The sequence below is a fragment of the Enhydra lutris genome, unplaced genomic scaffold, assembly GCF_002288905.1.
Source record: "Enhydra lutris kenyoni isolate GAN:26980312 unplaced genomic scaffold, ASM228890v2 scaffoldscaffold20, whole genome shotgun sequence".
Taxonomy (NCBI): domain Eukaryota; kingdom Metazoa; phylum Chordata; class Mammalia; order Carnivora; family Mustelidae; genus Enhydra; species Enhydra lutris.
This window is the reverse complement of record NW_019154104.1, coordinates 24920599-24948005: the sequence shown is the minus strand read 5'-3', so window position 1 is coordinate 24948005 and position 27407 is coordinate 24920599. Positions and strand designations below refer to the sequence as shown.

The following is a 27407-nucleotide window of genomic DNA, read 5'->3' as shown; positions in this document are numbered from 1 at the left end:
TTGTTTGCTCTGTTCTGTCTTGCAGCTGCAAGACTACAAGTCCTCATCCCATCGCATTTTCCGGTTGAACAACATAGCGAAAGCACTTAAGTTTTTGGAAGATAGCAACGTAAGTATTTGAAACACATCTTGTTAACACAAGCTTTTCTTGCAGTGAGAAGGACGAGGGCCAGTCACAGGAGAAGCGTGAAAAGGGGACCCTGCTAACACGGCAAAATTTAAATTTAAACATAACAGGATTCCCTCTGGCCAGCCTTCAACTGGACAGATGGTCCCTGACTCCCTGCCCGCCGTGGCCTGTCGATCCGATGCCGTCTCTGCCGGGCACCCAGCCATGGGAAGGGTAGACCAGGAGGCTGGCCCTCTGACTTTAGTATTTCACATTTCCTTCGGTATCCCTTTGAAGTTGTGCTCGCTTCGGCAGCACATATACTAAAATTGTATCCCTTTGAAGCATGATGCAGCGAGCGTGCCACAGTGGGGACTTCCTCTTAGCAAGGAACTTTCTAGACTGAAGTTAGCTTTTTCTGTGTTTTGGGCTCTGCTTCATGTCCTTCAAAAGTGGGGAGGGGCGGTCATAGAGGGACTTTCCACAACTTTCCAGAGCTGCTCTTCCATTAAAGCTTCACCAGGTAGCCTGGGTAGAAATCCCACAGCTGCCCCACATATCGGAGCGTGCAAGAAAACTTCAGGTGTGACGCATGTGGGGTTCTTAATGGTAAGCAGTGGAAGCTGACCTGGGCTGCTGTAAGCAGAAAAGGAATTCGTGGAAGGGCTGCTGAGTGCACTGAGAGTGCCTTACTGGACTGAGGCGTCAGGGAATCCAGGGGTGTGAGGCACCAGGACCATTGCAGAGCCCGCCTCCCCACAGTGTAAGGACCCATGTGCACAATCCACTGTACGGCCCCTGGAATGAACTCTCAGTGTCATACATTCAGATTCAAAGGCCTGGGCCACCATGCTTGGATCCCGTCCAGGTCCACGTTACCATGGGGGAGGGAAAGCCCTTTCCCTTTTGAAGGAGGTGGGCTCTGCCTCCCATACTGTCGGGAAAGCTCCAGATACAGGAGGGAGCTCAGGTGATGGCAGCAAGGAAGCCTGGTACAGTTTACTACAGCGGCTTTCACACAGCCAAAAAGGGGTAGGGCACTCGGGATGCCTGGGTGGCCCAGTCATTTGAGTAGATGACTCTTTCAGCTCAGGTCGGGATCTCAGGGTCTTGGGATCGAGCCCCGAGTCAGGCTCCATGCTCAGCATGGAGTCTACTTGGAATTCTTTCTCTCCCTCTGCCCCTCTCACCTCTCCTCTCTCTCTCAAATAAATAAATAAATAAATCTTTAAAAAAGAAAAGAAAAGGAAGACGGAGACAGCCCAAGTGTCCATCAGCAGATGAGTGGATGAACAAAGTGGGTCTGTCCCCCGGTGGAATATTATTCACCCATGAAAAAGAGTGAAGTACAACATGGTGGACTCCTGAAAACATTGTGCCGTAGGACAGGAGTCAGACACAAAGGACGTTACTCTTTGACTCCATTCATATGAAAAGTCCAACAGTGGGAAATCTTTCAAGACAGAAAATAGGGGCGCCTGGGTCGCTCAGTTGGTTAGGCATCCGCCTTCAGCTCAGGTCATGATCCCGGGGTCCTGAGATCAAGTCCCACATTGGGCTCCCTGCTCAGCGGAGAGCCTGCTTCTCCCTCTCCCTCTGTCTGCTGCTGTTCCTGCTTGTGCTCTCTCTCTGTGTCAAATAAATAAAATCTTAAAAAAAAAAAAAGAAAATAGATTCATGGCTGCTTAGGGTTGTAGAGGCGTGATAGTTCAAGGGTATGGAGTCTCTTATTGAGGTGCTGAAAATGTTCTAAAAATTGTGATGACAGGCGCGTACCTTCATCAGTATACCAAAAACCACTGACAGAGCTTACACGGTGAGTTGGAACGGAATGTGAGTTACAGCTCAATAAAGCTGTTCTTTTTTTTTTTTAAGACTGACTTATTTAGAGAGAGTGAGTAAGAGTGCGCATGCGTGGGGGGAACGGCGGAGGGGGAGAGAGAAACGCAAGCAGACTCCCCGGTGAGTACGGAGCCCGACGGGGGGGTCAGTCTCACACCCTGAGATCATGACCTGAGCGGAAGTCAAGAGTCAGAGGCTCAACTGACTGAGCCACCCAGGCACCCCAAGCCGTTTTTTTTTTAAAGATTTTATTTATTTATTTGACAGACAGAGATCACAAGTAGGCAGAGAGGCAGGCAGAGAGAGAGGAGGAAGCAGGCTCCCTGCTGAGCAGAGAGCCCAATGTGGGGCTCGATCCTAGGACCCTGGGATCATGACCTGAGCTGAAGGCAGAGGCTTTAACCCACTGAGCCACCCAGGCGCCCCCAAGCCATTTTTTTTTTTAAAAAGCAGATCACATTTCATGAAAATGTCTGGCTGGTCCGCGGCGTTGGCTTCACCCTGGCGTCGGCTCCTGTGGTGCTCGGAGCACGGGTCCTGGAGCACACCTGGCGGGCTTCCAGCCCGGGAAAATCAGGCTGACTCTCCGAGCCTCAGTCCCCAAGTCTGTAAAATGAAAGTGCTAAAAACACAGAAGAGAGAATTGAGAATTGGGTGCGCCCGGCCTGGTGGAGGTCAGCCAAGTTCTGGCCGTGGGCCAGGGCTCCGTGGGCACCTGCTCTGACTTCTTCCCTGCCCCCTGCATCTCTGCTTCTGGAAGGGAGCACCGGGCATGACTCTTCTGGGCAGTGTCTCCCCCATTCCAAAGTGGCCTTTTTTGTGATAGCGTAGAGCCTAGGAACTAGTGCCTGGGAGGTTCGTTGCTCTTCCTTCCTGCTGGTCGACCCCCAGCCCTTCCCTGCCCTGTCTGCTGGCCCGAGTTGTTGGGCCTGCAGTGTGGGCAGCGGAGATGGCGGGTCTGCTTCCAACAACCCTTCGGAGCACATTGAACAAGTGTCTTCTATGGGCCTGGGTTGTGCCCAGGGTTGGGGACCACAGCTGCGTGAGAAGCACGCCTGCGCCTTCGGGGAGCCTGGAGTCTGGCGGGAGAGGTCTCACGTGGCCGGCACGCTGCGTGTCGCACCAGGGGCATCCAAAGGAGCCATGATCCCTTCCTGGTTGGCAGGGGGCAGCCGGGGTGGCGGGCTGCGTAGGTAGGACTGGGGAAGCCCACAGCTAAGGCGGGAAGGCCCGGCCTCTGTCATCCTCCGGGGCTGGTCCACCAGCCGACTTAGCGTCTCCCAACAAGGCCGCTCTGGCATTTTTTGGCTTGGGAAGGTTTCCCATAAAAGCCCAGTTCAGAGGGCCGTGCTCGGCTTCCTCCAGGTGGGGGTGAGGCCCGAGACAGGCCCGTGGGCTGCTATGATCCCAGTGCAGGGCATCGCTGATGGGAGGGGGGCCGTCAGCGAAGGGTGTCCGGAGACAGCAGGCCCCCATGTGGCAGGTGACTCCTCCCTCGGGACGGGGCTGCCCCTGAGGAGCATGAAGAGAACGCCGGACCCAAATTCCATCAGCCCTTGAATTCACAACATTGACGGATTCCTTCCGGGCTCCCAGCTGCCAGAATCGTGTGCTCTCTGCTAGGCAGACCGGGACCTTGGGAGTCTCTCCCCCAATCAGGAAAGCCCAGCCCTACCGACGGGGGTCATCACATCCCCCTGACACATTGAGAGAACCTGAGACCCGCGTGGACAGTTGTTAAAAGGCCCGAGGAGGAGCGAGAGAGGAATATTTGAGTGAGATGCGCTCCACATTCTTCCTTTCCAGGGTCTCCTGGCAGAATTTTGCCGGGTGGATTTGGGAGGAGAACTTGACTGACTTTAATTCTCCTCTCTGCCCCCAAAGAATGGTTTTTACTTCTGTAGAGGAGTTGGGAAGGAAAGAAGCCAATGTGCCCGAGGCCGGTGTGGCCCACAAACCCTTGTGGTTATCTCCCGCCCTTTCCAGAAGGTGGTTGCGGATCTGTGCCCGGATCTGTGCACTCAGATTCTGTTCGCAGGATAAAGGGACGTCCTCAACCCTGAGTGCACATCAGAATCACCTGGAGCTCTGGTTCCAAGGCAGGGGGCTGGGCCCCGCTCTCGGACTTCCTGATTCCTGATTCGGGAGGATGAGGAGAGAATGTGTATTCTAACCAAATCGCAGGCCATGCTGTTGCCCCTGGCCCAGGGAACACACTTTGAAAACGAGTGCCGTAGGGATTCACCAAAAGCATCATCCCGTGGTCAGAACATAGTTAAATAAATAGGTTAGTCCCCTAAGAGTTTGTGTAATGGGAGCATTTTAACCAAAATACTTGGTAACGGTGCAGATACTCAGGGTATAAGTCTTATACCAACACTCTCTCTTTATCTCTTTCTTTCTTTCTCTCTCTCTGTCTCCCTCTCTTTCTTTTCAGAGAGAAGGAAGAGAGAAAGAGGCAGGAAGGGGATGGGGGGGCAGAGGGGGAGAATCTTGAGCAGACTCTGCGCCCAGTGAGGAGCCCGACGTGGGGCTCGATCTCACAACCCCGAGATCATGACCTGAGCCGAAATGAAGAGTTGTACGCTCGACCGACTGAGCCACCCTGCACTCCCCGCCCCCCGCAAGCCGCTGTTTGCACTTAGCAGTGGATAATTATCTTAGCCATCAGTGGTCCATGATTGCTGTTGTTGGTGCTCTGTGTTTGTCCAAACGTGTGTTAAATGTGGAGGTTTTGTGCTGTTGGCGCGGCATGCAAACAGATAGCGGGCACTCACCATCTCCCCTTGAAAACAATGACCAGGACCTTTCCTGGCTCTGGGTCTCAGGCACGTCACATTTGGCCTCGGTGAGATTTCCTCACCCGACACGTAGGGATAACAGAAGCACCTACGTTGTGGGGTGCTTGTGAGGTCGAACCGAGTTCCTCCTTATGAGGAACTTATGATAGCGGCTACTGGTAGGTACTCTGGACACGTTTAATAAACTCATTTACGTGTGTTCTGCACGCGAGGGTCCCTGAGGTGGCCTCGGGCAGGCCTGAGTGATACAGACGAGAAAGAGCGAGAGGCCCATGAGGGCATCACACAGCAACAGGCTGCAACCTTCTGGAAGGCCCCATGTTAAGCTCCTCAATTGCTTCTCTGCAGGTTAAACTGGTTAGCATCGACGCAGCAGAAATAGCAGACGGTAACCCCTCTCTGGTTCTTGGGCTGATATGGAACATAATCCTCTTTTTCCAGGTAAAGTGACTTCTGTGACACACAGTATGATCTCCTTGAGCCTGGTTAGGGCCAGCAGAATGGGGTGGGGGTTGGGGGTGGGCACGTCGAGGGAGACTGTGAGATCGTGTGGTGTTCCTGACAGATTGTGACTTCTCTGCGTCTTGAGAAAGAACCAGGGGCCATCTGATTGCTGACCATCTGGGTCCCTGTGATTTTAATAGGGATGTGAGCTCCGTCCTCCAGAAGGGTAGAGCCGTCCCCTTGGGACTTAGGGAGTTACAGATTTATTTCAGAAAATCGTTTTGTTGTAAAGCAGGGAAATAGACATTTACTGAATGAATGAATGAATGAATGAATGAATGAAGTAAATGTCATTCCAACCAAAAACTGAGCTTGGACTTACTTTACTAAAATGACCGACGCGCAGAAGAGAGAATTAAGGAGTCGGTGGGGAGGATGGCTATGGGAAGGGGCATGTGTGACAGGTGAGACCCTGCTCTCCATCCTTGGTGACTTCAGCCTGTTTTTGGAAACACGGATTTTATAGGGAAGGACAGAATTGGTGGCTGGAGTCTGAGGGTGGCATTTAAAACAAGCTCAAGTTCTTGTCCCCGAGCAGGAGGGAATAAGCTGACATTTTGTCTTCTAAAATCCCCTCTTCTGAAATAGAAAGTCCTGGCTCATTGAATTGTCCCGCCAGGAGTAACAGTGACCTGCCCAGTGGCAATGTGTTGGGACTTTTTTCTCGGTGCTTGCGTTGCTAAGAGGAATGCGCACAAACAAGGTTTACGGACAACAGACCCAGTTCTGTGTGAGCCTTGAACTTAAAAAAGCCGTTAAAAAAACCAGTGTTATATACAGGCTCCAATTACTAATGTCTCTTATGAAACTCTCCGATCGATGCTGGAAACTTCCTGAAAATGTGTCCAAGGTCAAGGCCTTAAATCTACCCCCAATCATTCATTCATTCATTCATTCATTCATTCAGTAAATGACTAGTGAGGTCTTCCTACGTGCCAGGCTCTTCACACACAAAGTCCTGCCCTTCTGACACTCTGGGACCACAGACAAGGCAGTCCCATAGTACAGAACTGTGTGGTGCAAGTTCTGATCAGAGTATGAGCTGAGTCTTGTTAGAATGCAGAGCACGAGCAACTGTCTCAGAGTAGGGAAGGGAGTGAGGAAACTTCCTAGAGGAAGTGACGCCAGAGCTGGGTTTTAAAGGATGAGTAGGAGTGCGTTAGACCGGTTCTCGGACTTCGCTGTGCGAACAGATTGTACAGATTGCCTGGGGGAGGTGTTGAAATGCGGATTCTGATTCTGTAGTTCTGGGGCAGGGCTTGGGGTTCTGTATTTCGTGCGAGAGCCGCATGATAGGAGCCAGGAATCTGGTGATGGAGGAAAAGAACATCCAGGCAGCAGGACCAGGAGGAACATAGGCATGGGGCTTGAAACAGCCTCCTGCGTCCTGGCACCGATAAGCCATGAGAGGAAAGGTATAGGCAGAAGCAGGTCAGGAAGACCTCGCAGGCGTGCATGGCCAAAGCTCCAAAAGAGAGAGACTCCAGGAAGAAACAAGCATCCCTGGGAAATGTCTACACGCACCACCAGCCCCACAGAACAGTCTGGCGGTCACGGGTACTTTAGGAAGCGGCTTTTCCCTGTGTGGAGAACTGGTTGTGTGTGAGCTGGACCCTCCAGCCAGGCTCCTCGTGGCCGGGGGCGGGCAGAGAAGGGTTTGCCCTGGGACTGTCTCCGGGGCCTGAAATGCCGTTTTCCTTCCAGATTAAGGAGCTCACGGGCAATCTCAGCAGAAACTCTCCATCTTCCAGCCTGTCGCCTGGCTCGGGGGGCACAGACTCCGACTCTTCCTTCCCACCCACGCCCACCACAGAGAGGAGCCTAGCGGTAGCAGTGAAGGATCAGAGGAAGGCCATCAGGACCCTGCTGGCATGGGTGCAGAGGAAGACGAGGAAGTAAGCCCTCGGGCCCTGTCCGCCGCCCAGCACTTGCTGTCATCAGGCCAAGGGCAGTGGGGGGGGCGGCTACCCTGGGGGTTGGGGCAGAGGAAGGGGACATCAACATGTGTTAACTTATGCACCTGTTGCCTCCTAGAGGCTCTGAGAGCAGGGAGCGCTGTGCGTCTGCAGTTTCTGCGCACGCAGAGCGGCATTTGCAGAGCGCTTGGTTTGCAGAAAACTGACAGGAAGATAGGAATACAAATCAAAGGGGCTTTGCCCCGTTTAATGCCAAAGTGAGAAAGGCTCTTGGATCTTCATGATGGGTACGTATCCACTGCTAAGCTTCAGGGGCTCTTTCAGAGTCTGTACCAACTTAAACACTAAGAACAATAAAGGCTGTATCATGCTCTGTTAGGTGTAACCTTGCCAAAACCGAGACAGGTGACCCAGAGCAAAGGTCCTGGGGCTGCTGGGTGACCCCGTGCCAGCAGGTCGGGGCTCTCTGCAATTTTGTGTCAGACTTTTACTGGCAGCCAGCTGACGGCTCTTGGGGCCCCTGGGCGGTGAACCCTGGGTGGGGACGGCTGGAAAGTTAGGTCACCTGTGATGGGAGCCACGCCCCTGTGGGGCCACACAGAGACCTGGTGCCCTCCTGGCACATCACAGCCACGCCTGCAAGATGGTAACTTACCCACCTTCCGGGACCGTGAGGATTAAGTGACGCAAGCTCATGAAAGCGCCTTGCACGGTCTTATAGCACTTAACAAGCACTCATCGGGCCCCTTCTCCCTGCTCAATGGAAATAAAAGAGAAAAGAAAAAAGAGAAGAGAGAGTTGGATCTTCGGGTTTGGGCCGAGGGATCGGGCATGATAGAGTCGGTGAACACTAACAACCCTCAGATGTGGTTTAAAATAAATCAGCCAAAAGAGAGCTCAGTGCCAGGAGGTGGGGCGACAGTCAAGGAGAAGTCATGTCCACGGGATGGTGGACCGGATCTGTGTCTGTATCATGGCAGTGGCCGCCGTCTGTACCCTATGCTACCCCCACGGGAGAGCCTCTGGAGAAATCCAGGTGAGGTCTATGGCTCAGTAGTTTCCCACCAATGTCAGGGTCCCGCTTCTGGCGGTTGACTCAAGGGACAGAAGATGCGCGAGGGAAGCCAGACGAACGGTATGGGAGCTCTCTGTACCCACTTTTCCAGCTTCTTAGCAATCTCAAGCGATTTCTAAATGAAACTCTCTTTTCAGAGAGGTCAGTGACCACAGTTGGGAGATGGGTGGTGTCTTGGGATGGATCCTAAAGGAAATTAGTGCCTGGCAGGACTCTCTCTCTCTATCCCTCACTTGTAGATTGTTGATGTTTTTGATAGGAATAATGACATTGGCTGCCACTTACTTGGTGGCTTGTGTGTGCCACGTGGGCAAAACCTAACGCTTCCCCCCAACAGCCACCGAGGGGTCATCATGAGACAATCCCCATTTTACAACTGAGGAACTGGAGGGTCAGAGGATCCGGGACTCGCCGCAGCGTGGCTGCGCCCCTGGCAATGCACAGGGGGCAGCCAGGCTGTGACCTTGGGTGTTGACCGCACGCCCCGATTGGCTGTTGTGACCCTCACTGCAGAGTGACCTTCACAGTGTGCAGAGTCGCTCCTTTATGTGTCTGGGAATCTGGGAGCACAAGTTCCTATATTTGTCCTCTCAGTGCAAATTATACCTTTCTCTTCTATTATTCTAGATTATTCTAACATTATTCTGTTTTCCTGGAAATGGAGATCTGGGTGGTTCGGCACCGCTCTCCCGGGACCCAGAGCCTAGAGAATCGGCAGCTCGGGGGGGCTCCGAGGCTTGTGAGGCTGCCACGTGTGGGCTCCTCCCTAGGGAGGGGTGTGCCTGTCCTGACCCACAGCGTGGCCACTTTGCTGCAGGTATGGCGTGGCAGTGCAGGACTTTGCCGGCAGCTGGAGAAGCGGGATGGCCTTCCTGGCGGTGATCAAGGCCATCGACCCCAGCCTGGTGGACATGAAGCAGGCCCTGGAAGACTCCATGCGGGAGAACCTGGAGAAGGCTTTCAGCATCGCGCACGAGGCCCTCCACATCCCCAGGCTCCTGGAGCCAGAAGGTAGCGCTCGTTCTCTCTCTCTTTTTTTGCTTGTTAACAATTTTTGTGACATAAGATGTAGACAAATTTGGTACAGAAAAATCTAATGAAGACGTGTATGTATTTCCTATATCCCTGCTCCTTAGTATTTTCCCGCACATCTCATTACATTTTTTTTTTTTATGTAATTGAGATCATTTGGTGCATGTATACAGGTGACCCTTGAACAACGTGGGGGGGTAGGGTGCTGACTGGCCCACCATACTTGGAAATCCACGGGTCACTTCTGACCCCCCAGAAACGTGACTGCCAGTAGCCTGCTACTGACTAGAAGCCTTGCCGAGAACACGACCAGTTAATTAACGCATTCTGTACGTTATATATATTATGCGCCGTGTTCTTACGGTAAAGTAAGCTAGAGAAAAGAAAATGTTACTAAGGAAAACATAAGGAAGAGAAAATACATTTATAGGACTGTACCGTGTTTTTTGGGGGAAAAAAAAAATCTGCGTATGAGTGGCCCCGCCCAGCTCAAACCCGAGTCGTTCCAGGGTCAGCTGTGGTTTTATATTTTACTTTTTGTAATTAAGTTTTTTATTTTAACGCAGCACAGTTACCATACAGTGTTGTATTCGTTTCAGGTGTACAGTCTAGTGATTCAGCAGTTCTGTACATTGCTCAGTGCTCCTTGTGATAACCGTGCTCTCCGCTCCCACTGCCTGTCTTTTGCTTTTTTTACTTAGCATTGTAATTATGACAGCAGCGCTGTGCCTCTTGCTGTCATGTCTCTGTTATACATTTCTACACAGTGGCCTAGCTCATGGGCATACCAAAAGTCTCCTTAGGTCTCCTACCCCCGGGGGACACTGAGGTTGTTTGGGAAATAGTCACATTTATACATAACCTGCAGTGACCATCTTACTGAGCGGACCTCAGCGGGCATCCCACAGGATGTCCTCCGGAACCAGACGCTGCCTGTGGGGGGAATGCCGGACTTGGAAAGTGAGCACCTTTCTAAGGTGCTTGGCTGTCTGTTAGGTTGCTTTCCGCATGGCTGGGGCTGATTTGGGACTCCGTCCAGCAGAGAGGAAGGGTCCTGACTCAGTGGACTCCCTGATGGGGCCAGCAGTGAGCAGGCTGCTCCCGGGGTGGGGAGAGCAGGAGGAGGTGGGAATTCAGCAGGAAATACCAGACAGCCTTGGGAACGAGGAATTCTGGATTCTTCGGCATCCCAGCTCCGTTGTCCATCAGCCAGATGTGAGACTATAGTCAAGTGATTCATCCCCTCTGGGTCTAAATTTCCTCAAATACAAAACAGAGAAAAAAAAACTCAAAGTTCTGGGGGGCTCTTCACCATGAAGCATCCCTTGATCGTGTTTAAACATCACATGATTGCCGTCCTTCTAACGCCTGTGTCTCTCTTGACAGACATCATGGTTGACACGCCAGACGAGCAGTCTATCGTGACTTACGTGGCACAATTTCTGGAACATTTCCCGGAGCTGGAGGCCGTACGTTTGTTTCCCTTACCTTTAATACAGAAAGTGTACATTCGCATCTGCTGGCATCACACAAAGCTGGGGTTCCGGCCGCATTGCTCTGTACAGCAAGCAGGGATAGTCAAAATTGGATCTCAAGTCCCTTGAGCGTTGTCTTGGCACATTTTAATTTCAGAATCATAGATAAGGTTTACATTTAAAAGCAGGATGGCAAATTGGCAGCCATACCTCTTGCAAATGTCTTCCCATAGCAGACTTCACTGAGATTGTCCAAGGTGCTCTCTTGTCACATGGATTGGTGACCTGATCCTCTAGGCGTCCGATGGACCATTTTAGCAGTTTATCAGATTTTATCAGAGTGTGCAAAAAAAAGACAAACTTGATATGGTAACAGTGATGGCAACAATGTAACAGTAAATCTCCATTGAATTCACTGGTAATTTACAAGACACGCTCAGGGGGACTCAGTAGTAAGCTGGATGGATGAGGTCCCTGACCTGGTATAGCTTTGTTCTACTAGCTAAACCAGTTAACAAGTGAGCAAACATTCTAGAGGTTCAGGTGGTGGTTAAGTACTAGACAGAAGCAGAGTAAGCATGAGAAGCCGATGCTGACAGGGAGCAGAGCCGCACTTGGAGCTGGAGGCTGGTCAGATCGGTGCCCTGCGTGTCTCCGGGCTGGCTGCCCCTCCTGCCCGATGTGGCTCTGTGTGTTACAGATGAGGATACAGATGGTCAGAGAAGCTCAAACACCACCCCAGGGTCATGGCTACTGAGAGACCCCAGGTCTCTGTGACTCCTCAGTTCAGGCTCTTAGATCCCTTACAACATGTGGCTGAAACTGAGGCCCCATTTTATGCACCTCCAAAGAGCCAGATGCGGTCTTCCTGTGCTGTGGCTCGGCTCTCATTCCATTCCCTTTCTGCGTGTCTGTGTTTTCCCCTGTCCCTGTACCACAGATCACTCCCCAAGGTGCCTAAAAGGAATTCCCTGGGCTGGAATGGCAGTTCTGCTACTTAAAGCTGTGTGACCTTGAGCTGCTTACTTAACGTCTCTGATACATGTTATCAGTGAAATGAAAATATTACCCATATGGCAGAGTTGGGTGAAGAATAAATTGATGATATAAAGTACCCAGTCTTCTGCCTGCCAGACAGTTGATACTCAGCAAAGGGTGGTGATTGTGACCACCCTTTATAATTTTTATATTTTTATAATTCCGTTTTTCTCTGCCCATGACTAAATTCTGAGATGCTAGGCACCAGAGCCTTCATGAACCCTGAGCTCTTAAGCTGTAGGCAGAGTCTGAAATCAACTAAATCTTACGGTAACCGTGTGAGTCGAGGTCATAGCCAAGATTCAGCAAATCTGACACTTGGACCTCGCCAGCGCTGGGGTCGGAGACTGGGGCTGGGAGGAAAGAGATTGAATGAGGTAAGATACGTGCAGAGAGTGGTCCTGGTTCACAGAACAAAGCACATCACTGCAGAACTGACCATTTACATCCTCAAGGGAATACAGGTGGGAAGTCCCAGCTGATCTAGACACTCACTCAGTGGTCCCTTAACCATTCAGCTGAATGTAATTCATCTTCCTAAACCTTGGGTAAGCCGAGCTCAGCCATGTGCCGGACACCGTGTCTGCTTTGTGGCCCAACATATGGTTTCTTTGAGTAAATGGATCGCATGCACTTGGAAAGAAGGTGCCTTAGGCAGTGAAAAAATGAACATTTTTTGAATACTGATTAGATAGAGTTGGTTACTCTGTTCTTCTAGTATTGTGTACACATACTGACTTTTTTTCCCATCAACTAGTGTGAGGGGAAAATGTTAAAAATCTCCAACTTTTAATGGTTGTAGATAGGTTTCTCTTAGTTCGGTTAGTTTTCGCTTTCTGATGTTGAAGCTGTGCTGTACACGCACACACATTTAGGATTGTTGTTTGTTTCCGATACCTTGATCATTGGCTTTTTCTGTTTTGGTCTTTGTCTCAAAGTATACTTTGTCTGATAGGAATATAACCATACCGGCTTTCTTATGATTAGTGTTTACATGATCTACCTTTTTTTTTTTTTTTTCCATCTTTTCTTTCCAGTGTATGTGTGCTTATAGTTAAAGCAGGTCCTTGTAAAAACAGTATACAGTTAGGTCTTCTTTTTTATCCATTCTCACAAGAGTTAATGAGTCATTTTATTAGTGTGTTTCTCAACTATTGACATAGATTTAATCTACCATTATTGTTTTTCATTGGTCCTGTCTGTTCTGTGCTCCTTGGTCCTTCCTTCCTAAACTTCTTTATTATTATTATTTGATTTTTTTTGTTTCCATTTTATCTCCTCTGTTGGCTTTTTGACCACGTCTCCTTGTTTTATCTTTGCAGTAGATTCTCTAGGGATTATAATACTCATCTTGAACCTACTTTAGTCTGCCTTGAATTGTTATATTGCTTTGAGTAAAATGCGTATTGTATGCATTTTTAAGTATGTAACAATGCAATTCCATTCGCTTCTCTGTTCCTTTGGGCTACTACTGTCATTTACTTTACTTCTATATGAGTTTTAACCCCAAGTGCTTTGTTATTATTGCTGCTTTAAATAGGAGACTTTTTAAGAAAAGTTTTGGTTTTTTTTTTAAAGGTTTTATTTATTTATTTGACAGACGGAGATCCCAAGTAGGCAGAGAAGCAGGCAGAGAGAGAGGAGGAACCAGGCTCCCTGCTGAGCAGAGAGCCTGATTGGGAGCTCCATCCCAGGACCCTGGGATCATGACCTGAGCCGAAGGCAGAGGCTTTAACCCACTGAGCCACCCAGCCGCCCCAAGAAAAGTTTTTAAATAGTCTTTTATGTTGACCATATATTTACCATTGGATGCTTTGTAGTCACTCCTTCAGATCCAGGCTTCCATCTATGGTCCTTTCCCTTCAGCCCAGAGAACTACCTCTGTATTTCTTGTCGTCCTCCTTACTTTTGGAGTCTTTTAATTTGCTAGTTCTAACCCTGGGTCATACTGGAGTCTACTTCTAATGATTGTTGTTTCTCTTGACTATGGATCTCATTTTCCTGCTTCTCTGTGTCTTAAAATGTTATATTTTATGCTAGACCTGGTATAAGAAAGAACAGTAGAGACTGAGATAGCCAACATTTTTACCCCAGAGACATGTAGCCTTTTCCCAAACAAGGACCTAGTTGAGTAGCTGATTGTTTTGACCTTCTCAGGAGTCAGTAACGGCTACATTGCAGTTTCACTTAATGTCAGCCACCTAGTTTCCAATGATTTTAGAATGAGGTCAGTCAATTCTCTCCACCAGTATGCCGGGAGCCAGTACCACCAAGATGGCTCTCTGCTGTCCACCCCTGCTCTCAGCTGCTTCTTAGCAAAAGTCCCCGTGTGGAAGGAATAGTCTATGAAGACAATTGGTTTTGCATTTGGGGCCCTTCCACATTTAATCTCTCACACTGGCCCATGCAATCAAGAAAGATTCAGCTAATCTTTCCTTAGCCTGGGTAGGTTCACTCTCTTAGCCATGCTCAGACTAGGTAACGGCCTGCCCATGTAAAGTAGCTGAGACTCACTCAGGAAGGGCTGGTCCTTTTCTAGAGTTCAGTTTTTTGAGATTTCTTTGCACCCATAGCTTTTAAAAAAATACTTTATTTTGGGGCACCTGGATGGCTCAGTGGGTTAAAGCCTCTGTCTTCAGGTCAGGTCATGATCCCAGGGTCCTGGGATCGAGCTCTGCATCGGGCTTTCTGCTCACAGGGAGCTGAGCTGCTTCCTCCTCTCTCCCTGCCTGCCTCTCTGCCTACTTGTGATCTCTGTCAAATAAATAAAATCTTTTTTTTTAAAGATTTTATTTATTTATTTGACAGAGAGAGAGATCACAAGTAGGCAGAGAGGCAGGCAGAGAGAGAGAGAGAGAAGCAGGCTCCCCGCTGAGCAAAGAGCCCGATGCGGGGCTCGATCCCAGGACACTGAGATCATGACCTGAGTCGAAGGCAGCGGCTTAATCTACTGAGCCACCCAGGCGCCTCCAAATAAATAAAATCTTTTAAAAAAATTTTAAAAATACATTATTTTGAACTATCTGGTGTTTTCACATTTCAGCAAGAGCAACTATTGGCATCTCTCCATGAGAACACTTTGCATTAGTTCTGAAGTGGTTTTTTCCATGTTGGTCTTTGTTTTATGAAAATGGAATATACATTGTACTTCAGCGCTCCTGATTTTATGTTGCCCTGTTTCTTCGCAGGAAGATTTCATGGATTCAGATAAAGAAGCCCCTATTGAATCCACCTTTGTCCGCATCAAAGAAACTCCCTCTGAACAGGAGAGCACAGTGCTCCTTCTGACTGAAAACGGGGAGCGAGCCTACACTGTTAACCATGAGGCCAGCCAACCACCACCCTCCAAAGTCTTTGTCTGTGACAAGCCCGAGAGCGAGAAAGAATGCTTCCTTAGTGGTGTGTCCAGCCATGCACTGTCAGACAGTTCCCCCAAGTTCATGCCCCAGATCATCGACCAGGCCCTCCAAGGGGTCCCAGGTAAGGCCAGCAGCACCAATGACCCACCTCCAGAATCTTCCATTTTATCATCCAGAAAGGACAGCCGGAGGTCCAACTCTTTGCCCATCAAGAAAACTGTGCACTTCGAGGCTGACACCTACAAGGATGCTTCCTGCAGTAAGGACCCTTTCTACAGTCAAGACCTTCGCTTTGAAGGGAGCGCAAGAGGGACAAAGGACTCATTGCCAAAGCAGGATGGGTACATCCTGGCAGTTGAGACTGCTGAGGAAAAGCCAAAACAGGAGGGTCCAAAAGGTTCAGAAGCAGCCTCTGATGAGTCCCCAGGTAACATCTCTTTGGTGGACAGTAAGATCAATCATTCGCAGACTGCCCAGAGTTCTCCCTCCTGGAACGGGGAGCCAGAGGGTGCACCCAGCCCCGGGGAGGACAGTTGTCCACTTTCACCCTTCGGGGACAACACTGTTATGGCTGATTCCTTGGAGATCAAGGTCAAGCTGCTGACCGTAGAAGCTATGGGTAACAAAGACTATTACGAAGACGTTCCTTTAAAAGCCTCTACATTTAACAAGGACCTCATAGATTTTGCCTCAACCAGCCAGGCTTTCAAGGAGGTTTCTTGGCCTCATGAGAAAAAACCAGCGGAGGAGGAGGTTTTGGAGAATCAGGCTGAGGAACTGGGGAAGAGGAGAAGTAAGTCTGCTCACCAGAGGAAAGGTTCGGATGAGTCCCCGGAGAGGCCCAGTAAGCTTGAACCTCACAAGGACCTCAGGCAAGAAGACCAAGGCCATTCTCTGGCCCCAGGAGGGGCGCCTGCTGATACGAAGCCGGAGGTGTACGAGAAGCCCAAGCAGAAGTCCGCGCGCCGCCATCTGGACGAGGACGAAGGGGAGGTTGCGGGGCTGCGGGGGCCGGAAGGGGAGGCGCCCTCTGAGCCGCGGAGCAGCAGCGTCAGCCTGGAGACCCTGCACAGTCGCAGCGAGGAGGGCCTGGGCTTCAAGCCCTCCCCGCCGCTGTCCAAGGTCTCCGTCATCCCCCACGAGCTATTCTACTACCCGCACTATGAGGTGCCCCTGGCTGCGGTTCTGGAGGCTTATGCAGAGGGTGCGGAGGACTTGAAAAACGAAGACCTGGATCTCGAGGAGCCGGACGGCTATCTGTGTGACGTGGGGGCCAGGGACGAGGCCGAGGAGGCCGAGGAGGCCGAGGAGGTCGAGGTGTCTCAGAGCAGCTGCAGCTTCTCGGGGCTGGGCGAGGATGTCCCCGAGGCCAGTGTCCCCACGGTGCCATGTCCCGTTGGGGGTGTGGAAAATGCCAGACTGGCCTCAGAACCTGCTGACCTGTCCCCACCAGATGACCACCAGCAAGGGGAGGCTGAAGACAGTTCCCATGTGGAGAACCAGCAGGTACTTGATCGTGGGTTCGGGAACCCTGGGCCCTACATGAGGACTCTGCTCTTCTCCCTCCACAAAATAGAGAAGGAGAAGATTCCCTCGCGGGCAGCCCAGGCCAGAATTTAAGGATGCACTCGCTCAGGCTCGGGCAAGGACGGGGCTGGCACCCTTCGGCACTTCTGAGACTTGTACGTCGGGTGCCTCCCTGGCCCTCTACCCAAGGGGGCCGAGGGGATGGAATGAGGTCATGTTTGAGGGCCAAGGGTAGCGGTAGCTGTGATTACTGTCAGTGCTACTCATAGCTACATCTAGTGCACGCTCAGTGAACCTGAGCCCCGCCTCCTGCAGCACCCTGAGGAAACCCAGTGTGCTCACACTTGACTCTGGCCTTGAGTTTTGAAAATTGCCTGTTGGTACATTGTCTGCTTACAAGCAGGGGACGTGCACTTCAGAGTTCTAGCAGCGGGGCACACACTCAGCCACCACTTGGTATCCCCATTTGCCTGGCCCAGCAGCTTGAAGGGCTACCGGCATGGGTGATGAAAGGGTACAGGGTGCCCTGAGCTGCTGTTCCTCTTGGTCCTCTCCCTTCCCTCCCCTCCAGCCAAGCCAGCCTTCCCCCAGGCTCCCAGGCACTCCACACTCTGCTCTGCCTCCCTCAGCTTCGCTTGGCAAACACTGATGCCCCCTTCAAAGCCCAGTGTCAGTGACACCTCCTCCTAGGAGCCTTCCTAGCTTCTCCCCAGTCAGAACGGTTGCTTTCTCCTCTATAGCCAGCAACGCATGACAGCTCTCGACTTTTCTGCTAGCCTGGTGTGGTAGGTTGTGATTTTCTGTCCCAGCAGAAGAGTGAGCATTTGAATCTTCAGACTCTGGAGAGCAGCCTGGAAGGGCTTGAGGTGCAGGAAACAAAGGTGGCTGGATTGCATGATGCCTTGGGGAGGTGTAAGGTGACACGTAGGGTCAAGTCAAAGGCCAAGATAAAGATGACACTCTGGCTTGCAGCAGGGGAGAGTCAAGGCTGAGGGGGGGCTGAAAGGCACTCAGGGGAATGAGAAATCCTTGCACGAGGGCTTCCAAAGAAAGGGACACTCCCAGTAGCCCCACAAAAGACCCGTAGGATTTAGATGGGCCAGAAGGGGTGGCTTGGTCTTCTGGGTTCGTCAATCCCAGAGAACGCACTGGGTGGAGCAGAATTCTCTGACACTGACGACCTAGAAGCAAGCACAGCAGGACCGATGCTGTGTCTGTGTTTGGAGAGAGAAGGGAGTGGGGGAATTCCGCACGTGCCCGGACCCACCTGCCACCTGCCCCTTCTGCCTCCAGGGTGAGGAACCCCGGGCCCAGGTCCACACCCCCCCGCCACCTACCGTCTGCTGACTTGCTGGAAGACCAGATCTTGGGGTCCCCAGGCTGGGGGACCATGACAACAACTACAGCAATTCTCGGGACTGTTAAGGGACAGAAGATCTTTTAGGACAGAAGAAAGGGGACTGAGTGGTTGACCGGAAGAAAGACTAATTTTCATCTCTGCCCGTCTGTACTATTTAAAATGGCTTCTTAGCAGCTCCCTTCCTCCCCCAGGGTAGACTGAATGTCCCTGTGGCCTTGCAGACCTGTCCTTTACTGCCTTCTGCTTTACAAAGACAGAAGTTCTTTGCCAGGAGCAGGTGGTATGGGTGCATGTGCCCAGCGCGTGGACAGGTGATCTGGGGTGTAGCTGGACGAGTCCTGGGCTGGGAATGGAATTGGGAGATGTAGATTTGACTACCCTACACTAAGCTCAGCATGAGCCCTTGGGGAGAGCTTCTATTCCTGGGTCCAATGGGCCACTGTTTCCGTCTCTGGGCTCTGACCTGCCTCCCGTGGCGCTCGCCCCTCCCGTGAACGGGCACCCACTGCTGCCCCCAAGCACACCTGGTCCTTGGCTCCCACATGGGGCCCCGGTAGTCCCAGGGGGGGCTGGCTTGGGGCCCAGGAGGACATGTGAGGCCTGGGAGTCTCGCCTCCTGTCAGAGAAGATGACACAGGAGCATTTCTTGGATACCTGGGCCTCTTTAAAAAAAAAAAAAAGTAAAGTCTTCCAAGAAGACTAGAACATGGAAAGTTTCTTCCAGTCTTTAAAAAAAAAAAAAAAAAAAAATGCCCTCTTCTCATTTCACCTTTCAAAAACGGTAGCGTTGACCCCTGGATCCCAGAGAAGGAACTGGCATTTCCAAATTGCTAGGAGCATTTTTTTAGTTCCTGCAAGGACCTTTGTTCTCCTGGAGGGGGGGACTAGCCCCGCTAATCCCCAGCTTCCCATACCTGTTGAGCGGGTTCTTCCAGCCCCTGAAGGGACTCTTTTTTTTTTTTTTAATTGTGTTATGTCCGTCATGGTACAATATGTCATTAGTTTTTGATGCAGTGTTCCAAGATTCGTGGTTTACGTGTAACACCCAGGGAGAGGGGGCTCCAGCAATCCCCAGGCTTCTTGGCTTCCATTTTTTTTTTTTTTTAAGATTTTACTTATTAATTGAACAGAGAGAGAGAGCATACACAAGCAGGGGGAGCGGCAGGCAGAGGGAGAGGGAAAAGCAGGCTCCCCACTTAGCAGGGAGCCCGAGGCAGGGCTCGATCCCAGGACCCTGATACCATGACCTGAGCCAAAAGCAGACGCTTAACCGACTGAGCCACCCAGGCGCCGCTGCTTCTTGGCTTCTTAACTTCCCTCTGGAACGTTGCTGATGGGCTCCAGATTTGCCCACTGTGGACAGCGATCAAAGAATCTTGCTCGCCAAGGAGATGCTAGATATGTTGCCCTGTGAGCCACCAGAGGCACAGTGAAGCTGTCCTCCCACGAGCTATGGGTTTGTGTGTGTGGGCACCTCTCCCAGCTCAGGGGCCCCCTTTGCACCTGGTGGCCCACCTGGCTTCCCGGATGGTGGTTGTGTGAAGGGCCCCACATGGCCCACTGTACGGGGCAGCCCTCGAGGGAAACACTGTGGTGTAGTGAGAAAAGACTGATCATGATTATACCCATCAGACAGGACAAGGAGACTGAGGGCAAGAGAAATTCAACTGGGTAAGCTAACTAACTCAGCCGGGAAGTGAAAACAGTCGGAGTGACTCTGAAACCCACATGCTGCTTTTACAGTCTCTGGCCTTTGCCCTCTGCCCAGGGAGCCCGAGTGCGGGTGGGCTTGTCTTCCACGACAGGCCATGCTGGAAGGACTGCCCAGGAGGGGCAGAACTGGAGGGGATGCCCTAGCTTTCTGGACTTCGGTGGAGTGGAGCGCTGCTGGTGGGGGCCGGGGGCGGGGCATCACGCACTGGGCCTCCCAGCATGAAACGCTGACTCGTGTTTGGTTGTCTTGTCCTTAAGTCCCAGGAATTCGGAAACCCGGGAAACTCAGCAAACTCTTTAGAAGAAAAGGTAATGGGAGAATCGATCAGCAGTAAAAAAAAGGAGAAAAGGAAGCACGTGGACCACGTAGAAAGTTCCATATTTATAGCACCCGGTAGCGTCCGATCCTCAGAGGACCTCGAAGAAGACACTGGCGACCACAAAGTCCTCTCCAGGTATCTTGTTACTCTCTTCTTCCCTAGGGACCGAGCTCCAGAGTTGCTCCCTGAACTCATTCCATTCTTGGTTTCTGATTCGAAGACTCAGAGTGCGGGGACGCAGAGGGGTGGGACCGGACAGCAAGGGAAACACAGGTTCATACAAAATTCATCTGGCCAATGGGTCATCTGCTAGAATCAGAAAGAGACTCACCCTCATCCTCTCCACCCGGGCTGCCCCGCCCTGCCCAGAGAGCTGGAAGGACCTGAGGCCTGTCTTCTCCCCACTCCGAGGACCTTGGGGGGACAGCTGGCAGTGGACAGCAAGATGGCAGAAGCCGAGTAGGTGTGGGGCGTGGAACGTCACCAACTCGGAGGCTCTGGGGCCACCCCAGCCCCCTGATAGCCACTGTTTGACCTGCCCTGATGCGTTCAAGTGTTTCCCATCCAATCCCTCTTTGATTCTCACAGCAGCGCCCGAGGTGGGTAGGAGGGACTGTGTGTCACCACGGTGGGCACAGAGGCTCTGGGGGTGCCGCCCAGCCTGGGGGACGGCAGAGCTGGGGTCTCAGATGCAGACCTGTCAGACTCCATGACCCACATTCTCCCCGTGAGCCTTTCTGGCCTGTGGTCGGTGAGCTGCACTGGCTGCAAAAGGGCAATCATTGAGATCAGCATTTAGGGAGAGAGTGGGGAGAAGCCAGGGCAGGGGGACCCGGAGGAAGGGCTGGCAGGGGTCCTGCTTTCCATCTCCCTTCTGCTCTACTCCTGCACCTGCTCTACAGAGGATAAAAGGCGGCTAGACGGGAGCCCAGGTGAGGGGCAAAACACTGCCACCCACTTTGCACGTGACTCCAGAATCCCTCTCCCTATAGGGACATGGTATTGGCCATCCAGCAGACATCCGTGGCTTAGCAGGCAGGTGCCTGGGCTGCCATCTTGTCACCCCAGCTCAGGGAGGGGCCACTGGTCATCTAGTCGGGAGAACTAAGCAGGGCAGCTGGTAGTGCTCCTTGACCAGTTACTCTGGGAAGATGTCAGCCGTAGCGGTGACGCGGGCACGGCCCCAGCCCCCCGGGGGCTTGGGCAAGCGGGAGGGAAAGTGTGCAATGTTCTTTGAGCTCAGCACGGAGGGACAGTGGGGTCTGGATTTGGGGGCAAGGAGAGAAGGCATCCCGAGTGGAGGAGATAGCCCGAGCCAATAGCAGGCACACAGGACATGTTAGCTGGACGCGAGGGGGTTAGAAGGAGCAGGGGGAGCCTTGTGGGGATCGAGCATCTTGGACACCAGCTGAATCCAGCCATGCCCGCAAAACCCGTCCCAGGGAAGAGGAGACAAAGCAGGTCGGTGTTGGAAGGGGAATGTCATCTCGGTGTGTGTACGGGAAGGAGGCCCAGTTGGCTTTTCCCGGCAAAGATCCGACGGATCTGCATGGAGCGGGTGGCATCACCCCTCCCGCGGCTTCCTATCCCACCCCGGGCAAAGCTGTCAGTACTGCCTCGCATTCTAGCTGCGGTCAGTTCTTATCAGCCATTCAGCAGATGGGCAGAGGTGCGCTCCTTGGAGGCAATGAGTGAGGAACCCTGGAGCCCCTCCCGTGCACCACGTCATCTCCCCTGCCCCCTGCAATGCAGAGGGGGCCACCACCCCCTTTGACAACCAAGAAAATGAGCTCAAAAAAGTCAGTGCCTGGCCTAAAGCTATCTTGCAGGGGACTGAGCCCCGGGCACCTTCCCTGCCAGACACAGCCTGTTTTCCTGACTGTACCTTGACTGGGTCCCCCCTGGCGCTTCCCATTGGTCTAGGCAGAAAGGCCCGTTGTCCCAGAGCCTGTGGGACCTCTGGAGGACCTGTCTGTCCAGGCTCATCCGTGTCCGCTCTGGGTCACCTCTGCCTTCCTCCCCAGCCTGCCAAGCCCTTTGGCCTTCTTTGAGATCGTTGAATGTCCCTCAAGCTCCTTTGCCTTTGAGGACCCCCTCTGTCCCCTGCGCGTTCCCTGACTTGCTTCCCTGGGTTTCAGCTCCACTCCCACTTCCTCCAGGTAGCCTTCTTGGATTGCTCTGGGCTCTTTTTAATCCCCCTTCGTCTGTTCTCACAATCCTACTCTCTCTCTTCACAGCATTTCTCAGAACAGTCCTTTCTCCGGTCATTTGTGTAAGGCTCTGTTTATCATCTGCTGCCCCCTGAGACGGGGAAGCAGCTCCCCGGAGGCAGGGATGGGGAGCAGCAGTCCTGGAACTTAGCGCCACGCCTGGCTCGCAGCCGGCCTTTAATAAGAACTCTTCTTCGGGTGGATGATGAATGAGTCAGATTGCTCTCTCAGGCTGTGGTGGGTGGGCTCAGCGCCAAGCCCAGTGCCTGGCACACAGTAGGCTCTTGATAATGTCTGGTGAAAGAATGAGGTTCAGGAGGGAAGCCTGACGGTCCTAGAACACAAAAACCACCTACAAGTAAGCAGGCGGAAAAAGAGAGGGCAGGAGAAGGACAGGGGCCCTTCCTGAAGCAGATGTGCTTTTTTACTGGAAAATACTATGAGCAGGTGGGGCTTCCTGCGTCTCCGGGCAGTCCCGTGAAGTGGGACAGTGCTGGGTCCCTGACACCTGAGGCTCTTTTTCCTTCGTGATACGTTTTGTTTCGTTCCTGTGCTGTGATACCTGCTGGGGAAAACTAGCATATGCTTTGCATTGAGGGCAAGGACTGAAGTTTCCTGGGGCTGCACCCAGCGCCTGGCACATAGTAGGTACTCAATGCCTGTTAGCTGGAAACATGTCCAAGGCAGGGGAAGAGGTTGGTGAAGCTTTGGGATGGCAGCGGGCAGGATTACCAAGGCTGCCAGGTATGAATTCCCAGGGAGTAAACTCTTGGGTCAGATGCCTTTTTCTTGGAGCCCCAGATGCCATGTGGGAGGTTTGCCTTAAGGAAACTGCGGTGGCTCTCTCTGACACCCAACCCCTAGTTCTCCTGTTGAGCGGCAAGACGGGGCCCTTGGGACCTGGAGTATATTGTTCTTACCACCAGCACTGCAGCTCCATGAAGTAGTTGGGGAAGGAATGATGACCCATTTTACAGATGAGGAAAACTGATCAGAGACCTACAATATGTGGCTAAGATGGCCAGTTAATCAGGAGCCCAGGCTGCTTGGCTGGGTATCTTTTGCCTCAGCCCCGTGTGAACCAGCTCTAGTAGATGATCAGACATACATCAGCCTCAAAGATACGGTCAGAAAATGAGCCTCCTCGGGCATGAAAGGAAAAGAGGTGGCACACCCCAGAGCTGGACAGTCAGACAGCAGCACTCTGCCCAGAAAGGAGCACTAGAAAGGGAGTCCGGATGGCCAGTCTCAGCCTGGATCTGATATTAGCAGAGGACCTCCAGCAGTTCCCAGATTTTGGGCTGTTTGGAGAAGGACCTCCCTTCCTTCCCTGAAACCCTAGGACTTTGAAAAATATGTGGTCTGCTTTCTATTTAAAATTCTTTCTACCTGTTATTTTTGCTTTTTTTTTTTTTCCTTGTAGATGAGGCCACAGTGTGTCTCTAATACCCATCCCATTATTTGTAAGCACACCCCAACCCAACGGGGCGTACTGGATAAGATTTCCATTGCTGGGTCCGAAATCCTAGCTTGCCTTAGATCCGCAGGTGGAGGACTCGGGATGGGGGTGACCGGACAGCTGAGCCGTGAAGAGCCCTTGGTGGCAACCAATTCAAAACGTGTGTTTGTTTTTCAGGACTAGTCACAGTGACTCCAGCATTTACATTCGACGACATACTAACAGGTCTTTGGAATCGGTTAGTATGTGAATTTCTTCTTCTGCATGACCCCTGCTAATCAGTTCATTTCCATCCTTCCTCCTCCTCCTCAGCCCAGAGCTTTGAAATCACTGATGTGCAACAGATAGACTTTTGGATAGAAGAGAAGCAAGTTCAAACCTTGTGGTTAAGCGTAGTCCAGTGGGATGTCCAGTGTGGGCAGTAGGGGGTGTGACTAAATAAAGTGATAAAAAATGATGGTAAAGCCCGAAGGCCTCTTTGTGCACCCAAGACCCCCAACCCTACCCCGGTATGCCCAGGGTAGCCCACCCTCGGAGATATCCGTGCGACACTTTAAGGCAGCGACTCTTAGCACAGGCTGTGTTGGGACCCAGAGCACCGTGGTCCACACCCCGACTCGGGTGGCGGGTGGTGGTGCCTCTCTGATTCACTAGGCGGGGGTTAGGGGAGAGGGTAGAATGCTGTAGAACGTCAGTTAGCAACTTGATTTGGGAACTGAATGTTTGCAATGTTGAGAACAGCGCTGCATGCTTGGCTTTGTATGTTTAAAATCACTTTATTTTCTGTTTCAGAGATTTCATCTTTACTAATTGGGTTGCGGGGGTTTTGTTTATAAATTTCACTGTAGGATCATGTTAGCTATGTTCAGTTGAGGAATGCAGCAGATCTGGATGACAGGAGAAACCGAACATTAACCAGGTTGGTGGCTTTCCTCGCAAGTTTTGTGGGGTCTGTAGATATATATATTTTTTTCTTTTTCCATGATACAGTCTACTTTGTGGGGTGGCTCTTCTCCACCTCTCGTTGGTTGATGGCCGTAGTCATCGCCTGAGCTCCTGCAAGGAGATACCTGGTGCAGAGCAAATGAATGGAAACTGGATATAAGCAGGAGGGAGAGTGGAAATTGATGGACACCGGGGGGCGGGACAGGGTTCAGATAATGCTTCCGTCTGAAGCCGGATCAGGGTCATGAGCCTATGGCTGCATTTATACCATGCAGCAGGGGAGGGGTAGAGCGGGGCAGGAGAGATGTGATGCTGGGTGTGGTCTCCACCCGGTCGCCCCTGACCCCGTGTTCATTCTGTGTCGCCACTGCAGGTACAATACTCAGAAGCTCACTGAGCTGATTTTACAGTTTTATGGCATCAGAGCAGACATGAAGAGGGAGTACAAACATGCCAGGATGTCTATGAAAGTATTTCTTGCTGTTCGAGAACTAGATGGCCTAGTCAGATCTTGCTGAATCGCAGCCCATGTAGAACACAGGAGCCCAGAGGAATCCCCCAAACTCGGGCAATCCGGAGATTCCCCCATCCCTGTTAAAGTTACCGAATCACTTAATTGTCTTGATTTTTTTTTTTTTTTTTAATATTTGCCATGGATTTCAATTGGCTTGGAAGGACTTAGATTATTGGAGTGGAAAAGCCTCTCTGAATATCGCCCAACACCCGTGAGTGTGACCCTTAGAAGCCTGTCTGTCTGGCCAGAGGCAAGACCTGTTTCCCTCCTCTGCCATAAAACGGAAATATTAATTCACGTTGTCCACCGGGCATGACAGACTCCTTAGGAAAGTAGTGCTTTTCACTTTCAGGAGATAGAGACTTTGACAATTTAAACTAGAAGGTGAAGAAATGCAATCATGCTTTCTAAATGTTTTGGAGCATTTATTACCTTTGTAATAAATAGAGTTTAAATTTTAAGTTTTAAGAAAGAAAAATTCTGTCCGTTGTCATACGTGAATGAGTCCCTAGACCAAAAGGCCATCGTTTAACCCCCTGTTGGCCTCGACTCTGCATCAGGACACGGATCAGGGATGAGGTGGTTTTCCCTCCTCATAATCTCCACTGCCCGCCCCAGATGACTCTAAGAAGCTCACACTTGAGTTTTCCATAAATGCAGGTCTAAACAGAAGCCCCCAACCCCCTTCCAGTCAGATGATGCCCCCAGCCCTTTCCTTGGCCGGAACTGGGAGCCGTGGTTGTGGTCACCTCACCCTCGTAGGTTTTATCCACCAAGCCAAAGTGAAACGTCACTTGGACACCCTCTGTAACACAAAAGAAGAAAGACTAGTCGGACCAAAGTCAAGTCTAGCCATTATCTTCAAGGTTCTGTTCCAAAGCCAAAATCAAAAGCCGGGTGGTGGGGGGCGGGGCGTGCCTGTGTCTCCGATGGCTGTTTTTAAATGATCTGTAATCAGGGCACTCTATTCCTTTAGATGACTTATGACGTCCCCTCTGTTAGTGACAGATGGCAGAGTGCCGTCAGTGTCCAGCTCTGCGTTAAGGACACCGTGACATAAAGGAAGGTGTCCTGGATGAGGGGGGTGGGGGAGTTTAGTCATTGTGTGGCCTTGAGCAAGCCAGCCACGGCCCCCCGTGAGTATCGGTATGCCCATCTGCAGAATGGGGCTGACGGCCCAGCCCTCCTAGGGTTGTGCGGATGAACTGAGCCTGCGCAAAAACGCAGCGCTGTCCCGGGACCCCGGCCCTCCTCTTGGGTCGGCACCTGCCCCGCGGGGCCTCTTGACCGGCTGGCTGGGAAGCCCTGGGCTCTCCCATTGGGCAGTGAGGTTACAGACCGGGGAGGCAGGGCGGGGGAGTCCTCCGATCCAGGACCCGAGAGTAACTGCCTTGCCTGTGTCTTCCCTCCTGCAGGAAGGCCAACAACTCTGGCGAAGCCACATTGCTAGAGAGCCAGAGCCCCCAGAGCGACTCTCTGACACAGTTTGTCCAGCAGCCGGATATGATGTATTTTATTCTCTTCCTCTGGCTCCTGGTTTACTGCCTGCTGCTGTTCCCACAGCTGGACGTCAACAGACTCTGATGCACGTGTCTGCATAATAAAAATCCACAGGCCCCTGAGCAGGGGGCGGGAGCTCTTCCTCCTTCACTGTTATTAGGGGCTGGAGGAGGGCACCTGTGCAGACCGTAGAGGGCCACAGGGAACCGGCCCCCCTCTCCCTGCTTCTCCCCGGTTTCCTTTCTGTCCTGTTAAGTGCTGAGCGTGCTTTTCTCCCTGGCTGCGTCCTCGACATGCAGGTGTGTGTCAGACTAGAGCGTCAGGTGGCGTTTGATCCTGCGTGCCTGCTTCGTCAGGTAGGAAGCGTCCTTGCTCCTATTTAGCCATAAGCTGGGTCGTAGCTCATCCCCCATGCAGGTGTTTAAGGTCCGGATGGACTCGAGTGACCTGCCTCTACAGAGGACATCCTCCTGGTGGGAACAAGCTAGGGGGATGCCCCACGGGGGACCTCCATGGGGAAGAAAACTACCCCATATTCCTCCCAGAGCAGGGTTTGAGTGAGGGTGCTGGGTGTCCGTGCACCTGTTGTGGCCTGGCTGTTGGTTATATCCGAGCAGTACAAAGCTGCTGTCTTCCAGAACAGCAAACCCAAGGAGGAAAGTGGGGGTTGTGTAGGGAGCTAGGGTGCACTCTTGTCACCCTAATATT

The 27407-nt window shown here is 51.9% G+C and overlaps 1 protein-coding gene across 1 annotated transcript in view; it reads left to right on the top strand.

Annotated features, from left to right (window-relative positions):
- LOC111148644 (calmin) overlaps window positions 1-26783 on the top strand; it is a 106681-nt gene extending 79898 nt beyond the window's left edge. Inside the window, exons 4-13 of the mRNA XM_022505395.1 lie at window positions 26-109; window positions 5101-5193; window positions 6961-7151; window positions 9065-9258; window positions 10666-10748; window positions 14981-16657; window positions 20010-20206; window positions 23918-23978; window positions 24589-24659; window positions 26615-26783. Of these exons, the coding sequence (XP_022361103.1) occupies window positions 26-109; window positions 5101-5193; window positions 6961-7151; window positions 9065-9258; window positions 10666-10748; window positions 14981-16657; window positions 20010-20206; window positions 23918-23978; window positions 24589-24659; window positions 26615-26783 (2820 nt within the window). The remainder of the gene's footprint in view (window positions 1-25; window positions 110-5100; window positions 5194-6960; window positions 7152-9064; window positions 9259-10665; window positions 10749-14980; window positions 16658-20009; window positions 20207-23917; window positions 23979-24588; window positions 24660-26614) is intronic.
- The last annotated feature ends 624 nt before the right edge of the window (window positions 26784-27407 follow it).